This window comes from Pelodiscus sinensis, chromosome 21 (genome assembly GCF_052426305.1).
Source record: "Pelodiscus sinensis isolate ZL-2025 chromosome 21, ASM5242630v1, whole genome shotgun sequence".
NCBI lineage: Eukaryota > Metazoa > Chordata > Testudines > Trionychidae > Pelodiscus > Pelodiscus sinensis.
The window spans coordinates 12697619-12708606 of record NC_143072.1 but is presented as its reverse complement, the minus strand read 5'-3'; the positions used below and the strand labels follow the sequence as shown (position 1 = coordinate 12708606).

Sequence of the window (10988 nt, the reverse complement as noted above, 5' to 3'; positions counted from 1 at the left end):
CCCTCTGTGTTTGCAGTGGGGGCTTGGCTCGGTGCAGCGAGAGCCAGGCTCTGGCACCATGGTGGGGGGTCAGTGTTTGGCAAGGCAGAGAGCAGGTGGGTGCTAGATACGGGGCAGGAAGGGAAAGGGGAGAGAGGCTGGAGCAAATCATGCCAGCTCCCTGGGGATGTCACATAGGGTGAGCCAGGCTCCCATCTCCACGTGCTGGCCCGGGAACACAGGACAGTTCCCTCCAGCGCTGCCTCCTTAGCGCCCTTCCCTGGTGCTGCCAAGCCTTGTGTGCACTCATGCAGCGCAAATGCGCGCCAAGAAACTGGCCCGACCTGTTTGCTGTCAGTTCTCAGAGGAGACAAGAGGAATGCAGGTGTCCAGCAGAGGGAGGGTGCAGGAGGGACCCATAAGGGCCGGGACACACAGACTGTTCTGCCTACCCATCTCCTCACTGCTGTGCCAGCCGCCCAGAGTCCCACTTTGCCACCTGCGGCCGTGATGATCCTCCCGCTGGTGCTGCTGCTGCTGCTGGCCACGGCTTTCCCCACGGCCAGAGGCCAAGCAGGTGAGTCGCGGGGGCGCTGCAGCCAGGAGGAAAGGGACGTTCTGGGGGATTCTGACTCGGGGGGGAGGGTGTGATAGAGCTGGTAACTGGGCAGAAAGCCAGTCCTGCCAGGCCAGCGTGCGGCTCCTGTCTGCAAGCAGATCCTCCCCAGGCAGCACGGCCGGAGTCAGGGCTGGGAGCGCGGTGCTCTCGGCTTGAGGAGCGAACTCCTCCCTGCGCCACACCGGGCGCACGGCCGCAGGGGCCATGCTGCTGGCAGCAGTGAGCGCAGGATGGCGTCTGAGCCGCCGACTGGCCGGTCTGGCTCAGGCCTTTCCTTGGCCCCATGCTGGTAAATTGCAGCCGGGAGGCAGGAGGCGAGCTAGCTGCAGAATGTGGTGCGAATACCATCACGTCTGCACGGTGTCGGGCGCCCATGGGTGCTTCCGTACAGGTCTGTGTGAGGCTTGCCATTCTGCCTCCAGGGAAGTGGGCTGGGGGGAGCCTGTCTAGGTCCTGGTTTTACAGGGAGGGTCCCAATACTCAGGGTTTGTCTTAGAGGCGCCTCCTGCTTCAACCCCGTCCCGATTTTTCACACTTGCTGTCTGGCCCCCCTCAGCGCATTCCTCCTGCTCGTTAACAATAAGGTTGTGGCCCAGACCCAGAGATGAACCCTCCCCACATGTCCAGGGGTGGCTGATTCGGTCCCCATTTTACTAGGGGGGGGAATCTGACACCGAGCAGGACAGGATCTCACTTGTTACACGGCTGGATCTAGCTGCCTCTGGTTGTGTGCATGGCCCCATCTCTCCTGAGCCTCCCAGCCTCCAACATTGGCAGCGAAGTGCCAGGTGCGGTACAGATACCAAACAAAAAGTTAGTCCTGGCCCAAGACTCTGCAATTGAAGTAATTTCTGATGGACTTTTCCCCTGCATCAGTTTCGTGCCATCAGCCTCACTGGAGTCCCTGCTGCGAGCGGGATTCCTACCTTCGCAACCAGTCCCCAGTTCATTCTTCCTGCTACAGTTGGTCAGACTAAGGAAAAATATCTAATGGGGTCGTACTCTCCCAAGCTCCACCCACACGCCAAGCTCCTCTTACCAATGGGGGCAAATGAGCCCCCCAAATCCAGGATTTAATGAAGGTTCAGAGGAAGCAGCCCATCGGGATTCCTAGAGATAGTCTGCATCGCAGAGCCGTTGGTTCACGCTGACAGCAAACGCAGGCCTGGCCAAGGCGCGTCAGTTGCACCCATCACAAAATGGGTTTCTCGATTGGCTTGTTTCCAGATTAAGCTGTATCAGGCACAGTCTCTCCGCATGGCAGTTAAGAGTCATGGCAGTGTTTTCACGCAGCTGATTTAGAAACCGTTTTGGGTGCAGCGTGTATAGCCCAGGCCTTGTGCATCACTGGGTGTTTAGGTCACAGCTGGAAGGTTTGCTTTCAACTAGAAGGCCTGGAGGTTTTGTTTGCTTTTTTTTTAGACTGCGGAGCAAAAATGGCATCCATGGAGGGGATGTCTGATAGTAACACCACCTCACTCTCATGTAGCACTTCACATCCCTAGATCTCACAGTGCTTTACCAAGGAGGTCAGTGTCCCCATTCCCATTTTGTAGATGTGGAAACTGAGGCACGGAGCGGGGAAGTGACCTGTCCAAGGTCACACAGTAGATCAGTGTCAGAGCCAGGCATAGAACTCTGCTCCAAGGCGCTCTTCATTGGGTGACGTTCTCTACCACTGGCTGCTGTCCGCTTGCTGTCCCTGAGTTTGCCCCTGTGTTCCTGCAGCTGCACATCTGCCCCCAGGTGCCCTGCCAGTAAGTGGCTGCCTGCCAGCCTGCTCCTGCTCACTGGCTCTCTCCTTGGCTCTCTGCAGTCTCTATCGACTATACACCTGTGATCACTGCCCGGGAGCTGGAGGGAAAGATCACCTCTTCCACCTTCGTCCTGGAGCAGCCCCGCTGCGTCTTCAACGACTCGGTTAGCAACACCGACGAAATCTGGTTGGTGGTTGCTCTTAGTAACGGTACGTGTCACTCCTGGACATGGGGCGTGCTTGGCGCAGCCGAGAGGTTTTGATTGCAGGGGCTGCCAACGGCCCCGGGGACTTTGTACCTAGTGTACCTGGGGATCGAGCTGGGACGGAGCCCCCCAGCCTGGCTCTACCCCATACCCCTGCCTGGCTGGTGCTGGGTGGACAGAGTCCTTGCTGGCAAGAGAGTCTGCCAGCGCCCCTCTGATTGGAGAAGGGACCGCACCGGCTGCAGGGCAAGGCATGTACCAGCCTGCAGGGATGTGGCAGGCCCAGACAGAGTCAGATGGGTGGGGTACATGCCTGCAGAGCTTTGCCCTGCACTGAAAACTCAGTCACTCCCTAAGGGCAGACAGTGCCTTGACCCGGGGTGACGGACCGAGGTGTTAGGGAGCGGGAGAGCTTCTTGTTGGCCTCTAACTGCTCTTAGCAAAGACTTCAGAGTTCTGTCCAGGCTGGGGCAGATCTGTGCTTTGGAGCCGTTCCCTGCCTCCCCAAAGGGTGTCAAGCCTTTGGCATTCCCCAGCAGAGGGGGGCAGCCTAGCCCACTCCCTGCACTGGGGAAACATGTATGTTTCATCTAGCCACTGTCTGAACTGGGGAGAGCCAGGAGCTTCAGAACAGGCACTGAATTGTGCAATAGCATCAGGCTGGGAGAGTAGGAAATTTCTCTCCAGTTGTCCCCCTAGCTAGAGTAATTACAGGTGCCCATTTTTGCCCCAGCCTTCCTGAGCTCGCTGCCTGGATAATTTCCTGCAGCAAGGCGTTCCCCAGATAAATAATGTGGTGTAAACAAGAAAATGTCCTTTCCATGCAATAAGTGTGCCGTTCTCAGGGCTGGAGGGCTCTGGGGGTTAGAAGACAGAGGCTTTTGACCAAGTGAAGCCCAATGGGGGAAGTGACTGAAAGTCCTGGCCCCTGGCTAGGTGCTGAATTGTGTCGATTTGAAGCATGCTTGGGGGTGTCTGCCCAGCGCAGGGGGAGTGAAGGGAAGATGTAAAGTTGCCACCAGCAATGAAACAGGATCCATTAGAGAGAAAGGGTCCAAACCAGAGCTGGGTGCATCGACACCTTCTGGCTGCCAGCTAGAAGAGAGCAATGAGGTGTGTTGGAAGCCGGGAGGGATCTAGGATTGTAATAGCCATGCAGGCTGGAAGGGCTCATGAATCCAGGCCAGGCTGGGAATAGGGGCTCCACGGGCTTGGAGGGGAGGAGCCAAGTTTGATCCGTATCATTTTTCTGACTCTGGAGAGAGTCCTTGGATGTCACCAGACTGCATTCTCTTCTCGTTGACCCGGGGTCACTCTGGAGTGACTCTGCTGAATTCTCTTCTCCCCCGGTGTAAATCCAGAATAACTCCAGTAGTGTCACACCATTGTGTCCCCCTCCCCCAGTGTAAATCAGGAGTAACTCCAGTAGCATCACATCAGTACGTCCCCTCCCTGGTGTAAATCTGGAGTAATTCCAGTAGTGTCACTCCAGTACGTCCCCCTCCTCTGGTGTAAATCTGGAGTAACTCCAGTAGTGACACACCAGTCGGTCCTATTCTGTTCTCCCCCAGTGTAACTCTGGGGTAAGCCGGATGCAGTCAGTAGCATTACCGTGGCATAAGGCCCATGCAAAGTCCAGTGTATCACTTGCTTTTCCTGTTGTCCCTGCAGCGATATCCACTTTCACCAACCCCACCTCCCTGCAGAGTCTGCCCGCTTTCCAGAAGTTCCCAGGCAGCCCCCATTACATGACCATGGGCACCTCCTCCTTAAACTACCCCTGCGAAAAGAGCTCCGGCCAGATCACTGTGCTGCGGGTTGGGAACGAAACCGGGTGCGTGTCGGACACGACGCGACCAGACTGCAATGGCCCCCTGCCCGGCCCGGGGCCCTACAGGTGAGCAGTGGTGGCTGGGCTGTCATGGTCCATGTGCTAGCAGGGATCTCCGGACACTGCAGCCTGTCTCAGAGCCCAGGGGAGCCTCGTGGGGACCTTTGAGGCCTCTTCCAGACCCGCGTTTGTAGAATCCCATATACCTCCCTTCCGGCAAGGGCGAGGGGATGCTGCTATGCAGAGAGCCAGCCCAGGGCCTGTCAGGCACTTCACAGCTGTTTGGAGGGCGTAAGTGGTGCCGAGACCTCGTAAATGCCTGCTGAGTTACTTCTAGGCCTGTTGTGTTCCCAGGGCAGGCTGCTGAGCTACCCAGCGCCTTGCCCACAGGGAGGGGTGAGCCTCAGGAGGGGCAGAGGGCAGATCTGGGGGTAACATCAAGAGAGTGGTGTCACGGCTCACAGGCCGTGCGCATGCTCGGCCTGTCCATCCCTGGGCAGAACCCCCCTCACTCCAGTGTGACATCCCTCTCTCAGGGTGCCCACTCTCACTGGGGGTCTGCCCCTCCACCTCCGGGATGGCGCCTCTCAGGACCTTCAGCCACCTGCCTCTGCCATGAGCCCCTTTGGGGGATCCACTCCCTCTGGACCCCCGGGCCTCCGCCCCCAGAGGGGATGGGGCCCCCCTGTTCTCTAGACCAGAGCGACTATCAGCCAGCACCAAACAGGAGGGTTTATTGAGCTTTGATCACAGCAAAGGATCTAGACTGCAGCTAGCTGAGTCCTGCCTGTCCTGCTTTCTGTCCCCCAAGAACAGCCCCCAGTCTCCCAGCAGAGCCTCCAATACCTCCAGCAACAGCCCCTCCCCCGTCCATTGTCTTCTCCCCAGGGAACAGGGTTGCCTGGCCCCTCTCTTCTCTGCCTCTCCTCTCCTCTGTTCTCCCCTCGCTGGGATCAGCTGGGTCTCCCCTCTGTCTGGAACCAGCTGTGTCCTCTGAGCAGGGCTGGGGTCACCAGGGCACTAGCCAGGGATCCAGTTCTGGGCTGTTCTCTGAAACAACCCCCCCCCCCTTTTCACGTTAAACCAGTAACATCCAGGCACTGAGTGCCCCCCTTTGAACCTCCAAAACTCCCCACTTCCTCAGAAGCAGTGCCAGTTTGAACAAGGGATGTGACTGTTTAACCACTCCATCCCCACGGGGCCCTTCTGCAGCCTCTGTCCCCTGCAAGCCTGGAGACCTCACCTGCAGGGGCTGCTCTGACCAGGACTCCAGAGCAGCCCCTGCCTGTAGGGCCCCCTGACCCCCCATTCGATCAGTTAACTGGTTGGCCAATTAAATGGGATTTTACAGCCCTAGTTTTCTCCAGCTAAGAACTCGGCAGGGTAAGCTCAGCCCCTGGCAGATGCTCCCCCTGTTCTGAGTGTTGCACGCTTGGGTTTGGCAAGGCTAGTGCCACCCACCTCAGTTGTCTGGGAGCAGAATCGAACCTGGGACCTCCAGAGCTCAGTGTCTGAGCCACGCAAAGCTGGCTGGCTGGTAGCCATGATGCTAGACTGATTCTGCACCGCCCCCAGCCAGCACATGGGTTACACAAGGCTTAGAGCCTGCCTTTGTAGGCCTGGCTAGATACACGCTCACCTCTGCCCTCCCCCCAGCTGCTTCCTGGGCCCCCTTGTTCCTGCCATCCTGGGCGGTTCCATGGCTTCCCCCCTTTTCTCTTCCCAGGGTGAAGTTCCTTGCCATGAGTCCTGTCACGGGGCCCACGGCGGAGACACTGTGGTCAGACCCGATTCTGCTGAAAGCAGGTAACTGGCCGTGTGGCTCGGCCCCCGTGGAACACGTGCAGGGAGGGGCCACTCGGTGGGGCAGGGCACGTTTGGCACCGAAAATCAGCTGTGCCATCGAGGTTTGGCAGGGAAGTGGGTGAAGTTTGAGAATCAGGCAAAAAGCTGAAGGGGTTGGAAAAGTGGATAAGGCACTAGATGGGCGCTCAGGAGAGCTGGATTCAGTTCCTAGCTCTGCCACAGGCTCCATGTGTGACCTCAGGCACGTCACTCAGCTGCCCTGTACTGTGGGGTTAATTGCCCTGCCCTGCCACGCAGGGGCTCAAACAAAGTTCCCTCTAATCTTTTTCATCCACGTGTGGAATAATTGCATGTGCACCGAGGCATGTGCAGATGTGCACCACCAGCAGAAACAAAAAACCGAGCTGTGGGCGCTCGGCTAATTGTCTGGCCAGCATTTGAATTTCTCCCAAGTGGCTGCACAAGCGCACAGGGAACACTGGGCTCGAATGCTGCTTTGAGAAGGGCTGCGGATGAGTCTAAATGGGTTTGGGATCTGTCTGTGTTCATCTCCATGGCCCTGGCCCAGTCCCTAGAATGCCCTCTTGTCTAGCGCTTTTCACCCGCCGATCTCAAAGCCCTGCACAGAGGAGGCTAGTGTCATTGCCCTTGTGCTGCACATGGAGAAACTGAGGCACGGGGCGGTGAAGTGACTTGTGTGAGGTCACCCAGCAGGTCAGTGACTCCAACACGCCTGAGTCCAAGTCCTGTGCTTTGCCCACTAGGCTACCCTGCCTCTCTCTGCACATTAAGCACAGGACAAGTCCTGTTGAAGTCCCTGCTGGCCTCCGCTACATGAGGGGAGTTGCATGTGCTCAGGGTCTCTCACCTCCGGCTCAGGCATCCCGGCCAGTGCGAGCTGTGACTCTGTTTCCCTTCCCCCCGCCCACCCTCTCTTTTCCAGGGAAGGACCCAGCTACCATTGACACCTGGCCTGGAAAGCGCAGTGCCGGGATGATCGTCATCACCACCATCCTCTCCATCCTGCTGGCCATCCTGCTGGCCTGCTTCATTGCCGTGCTGACCTACGGATGGTGAGCTCACGCTCCGGGATTGGTTGGTGAACCATGCGAGGTCTCCCACCCAGTCCTTTCCAGCCCCTTCCAGCTCCGCCCTGCACCCACGGCAGGGGAGAGTGACCAATGTGGGCACCCCGGCTGGGACCCGTCCCCTCGTTGTACATGGAACTGGTCGCTGCAGCCCGGGCCAGGTAGCTGGCCCAGGGAGCTGGGTGCCTGAAGAGCTGAGCTGCTTCGCCCTGTCCTGTCATCACAGGGTGTGATAGCAGCTTAAGCTCCCCTGCCTGAGCTTGAATCTAGCTGGCTTGGGTACTGGAGCAGGGAGACCATGGTAACGTGGGCCTCAGCGCGGGTGAGTCCTGCTAGGGATTTCCTGGGCCGGGATTCCCATCAGCCCATGCTGAACCTTGTGCTCCTGTGGCGCCGCTTCTCCGGCCCCTGAGCTAGGCATGAAAGCTGCCTCAGGCAATCCTCCCCTGGGGCTGCCAGCTAGACACACCCTGGAGGGAAGAGAAGTGTGGTTAGCACAGCCAGAGTGGTTCTGAGTTCCACACGCCAGCCCTGAGCCTGCCGCTCATGAACTCCTGGCCCTCCCCAGCGCCACTGAACAGTACAGGCTGCAGGGGGCCGGGAGAGGCTCCGGGTCTTGGATGGGATGCTAAGGCAAGGGGCTCTCCCCAAGCGTGAAACCTGGATGGAATTCACAGTGTGGGAAGGCCTGTGAAGGTCGTTCCAGGTGCTGTGAATTGCAGGAAACCTGAGACAGCGGAGACTGAGGGGACAGGATAGCAGCTTTCAAGGCTATTCAAGGTTGTTACGAGATGGAAGGAGAAAAATTGTTCTCCTTGCCCACTGAGGATGGGACAAGAAGCAAGGGGCTTAAACTGCAGCAAGGGAGGTTTAGGTTGGACATTAGGAAAAATTTCCTGTCAGAGTGGTTAAACACTGGAATAAGCTGCCTAGGGAGGTTGTGGAATCTCTGTGCCTGGAGATATTGAAGAGCAGGTTAGACACATACCTGTCAGGGATGGTCTAGTTCAGGGGTGAGGAACCTATTTTGGGTCAGGGGCCGCTGACCCACAGAAAAATCAATTGGGGGCCACACCCAAGTGAGAAGTGGAAAAACAACCCTCACCCCTCATTAATGTAGCGCCCAATTGAGACGGGCATTCCCCTCACACACCAGAGGCCTAAGGGGGCCCAGCCTCATAGATTTGGTGAGCTCCATCCCTGCAGTGGGAGGGGGGCTGGAGCACCAGCGCAGGATCCCCAGTGCTGGGGAGGGACGTGGCCTGAGCCTCGGGGCTGGATCCAGGCCAGCTGGGGGCCGCATCTGGTCCCCGGGCCTTAGGTTCCCCACCCTGGTCCAGACCAGTGTTTCTCAAACACCAATACAAGTACCCTTAGGGGTACTCGAGAGAAGTCTGGGGGGTACGTCAACACCATTCAAATCTGGAGGAACTGGATTTTTGTTGTAAGTTTTACAGACCTTTATTATTTTTGTACTTTTTACACCCAAAAATTTCATCGCCCTCCTGGCTACAATTAAGTTGTTTAAACAAATGTGTTGCAATGGTAGAAAAAAATTGTGTGTGTCTGAAAACTGTAGATACTGGGGGTACTTATATTGGTTTTTTGAAAAAGGGGTTCTTTATAAAAAAAAGGTTGAGAAACACTGGTCTAGACAGTCCCACCATGAGGGCCAGGGACTGGACCAGGTGAATTCTCGAGGTTCCTTCCAGTCCTGTGATAACTGGAAGGGTGGGAGGAAGAGACACTGTCTTGTAACGAAACTGCTAGGAGCAGCCGTGGGCAGAGATCTGGTGGCAGCTGACACCAGGGGGCAGGTTCATCCCGCCCCACCCGCGGGAGCCCCGCTGCTCTGTTGTGACCCACCGGCTCCCCTTCCTTCTGCAGTATGGACATTGCGGAGAGCACGGAGATCATGGGCAAGCAGGACCCGGTGACCGTGAAGCGATACAACACCCACCACATCTACGACCAGCCTGCTCTCAAGCACTGAGCCCCACCCATTGGACAGCCGCCCCCTCTGGCCAGCCCGCTGCACCCGTCCGGAGCTCCTCGGCCGGCGCTCCGGCACAGCCCGCGTGTGCCGTGAACAGCCCCGGGACTGGAGGGGACCCGGGAGTGGCGATCCTGCAGCGGTATCGCTACCGAGTCCCTCCAAGACACCTAAAATGTCCAGTACTTTCTGATTTTTTCCTGGCCAGGAGGTGAAAATCCCGGGCTGTCCAGCTCAATACAGAGGCAACCTGGCAACCGTAGTGCTTACCGGTTTCCACAGGGGAGCTGTCCGGCCCCGTGCAGGGAGGCAAGATGGTGGGCGGCTGCTGGCAGCCTCTTAGGGCCCAAAAGCCTCCCCACGCGGTTTCTAAAGGAGCCATGGTGGTTTGGGGTTTTTTGTTTTTTTGTTTTTTGCTTAACAAACTTTTTCCTGTTGTTTGATATTTTTTCTGAAACCATCTGGCAACCCTGTTAACCCCCCTGGTGGAAGCAGTTTGAAGGAATCCAAAGAAATTCGCCACCCCTGGAATTTCCATGGGGTTTGGGCCCCTTGTTCCCCTCCGTGCTTTAGGAAAGTCCCGCCAGCGTTCCCCAGAGCCAGCGGCCAGGCGCTCGCGCCCTGATGCTGTTCAATATCTGCGCCGTCAAAGGACCCATTAAAACGTTTGGCCCAAAGACAAGCTTTGCCGCGTTGATCATTGAGTGCAGGCAGCCTGAGGGCCATCGCTGCCCATGCCCGCCGCCATCCCGTTCTGCCCAGCACAGGGCATTCTCCGCACTCCGGGACACAGAGCTGGATGGGCACGGGGCATGGGGGATGCAACAGACAAAGGGACGTGGGGGGAAGGGATTTTGGAAGACCCAGATGGGTTAGCTGCCCTCTGGCTCCGGGACTGTCCTTGAGGTCTTAGAAAACATATCCCCAGCTGCCACCCAGACCAATGCAGTACATGGTATGGCAGTTCCCCTGCAAGGCGGGTCAGGGGCAGCAGGGGAGGGGGCCGGTGCAGCTCCCATAGAATGTGATGCTGAACAATTTTGTTGGACCCAGCCCCCACCCCTGTGCTCTGCCTCTGTGGCAGGGTGGGAGTGGTTTTCCAATTCCACAAGTGTAGAAAGCCAGACTGCCCATGCAAATGCAGCACCGCTCTCTGACCCATCCCCCCATGACTAGGCTGCACATTCAAGGCACCTGGTTTTGATTCCCCATTTACACCAGTCTAGCAGTTTCATTTCAAGTGCTGACTCATACGGAGCTCTGAACTGTTACAAAACTCGAGACAAGTGGCCCAGGTGAGGAGGAGCAAACCTCTCTGGTGGCAAACTGGTGTGATCCAAGTTCTGTAGGGTTCCAGGTGATGCTTGCCTGTGGGAGGAGTGGCGTTTTAGCATCACGTTGGGTGTTTTGTGGGTGTTTTGCACTGCAAGAGAAGGATACAGCAAGTCTGACTCATGGTGAAAACAGTCTGTCCCTGTGAGGCCGAAAAGCTGCACCTAAAGTGACTCATCCTGAAGTTATTGCAGAGGCAATTATCAATGGCAGAGCTGGCCAAAGCAATTCAGGGAGGAAATTGTAATCAGAAAACGGAGGATTTGAGGGGAGAAACATTTAATTTCTGAATCAGGTTTTAATTTTTTTCCAAAATTTAAAATCAAAATCTTATTTAAAAAACCACAGTATTTTTCTAATCGTGTTTCTTTTTGTTCC

The 10988-nt window shown here is 56.9% G+C and overlaps 1 protein-coding gene across 1 annotated transcript; it reads left to right on the top strand.

The window, feature by feature from the left end:
- The first annotated feature begins 301 nt into the window (after positions 1-301).
- Positions 302-9975, top strand: LOC102453390 (uroplakin-3b-like). Its single transcript, XM_075904963.2, has 6 exons — positions 302-556; positions 2415-2564; positions 4232-4457; positions 6118-6197; positions 7141-7270; positions 9173-9975. The coding sequence occupies exons 1-6, from the start codon at positions 490-492 to the stop codon at positions 9276-9278; spliced, it is 759 nt and encodes a 252-aa protein (XP_075761078.2). The 5' UTR covers positions 302-489; the 3' UTR covers positions 9279-9975.
- Positions 9976-10988: the final 1013 nt, after the last annotated feature.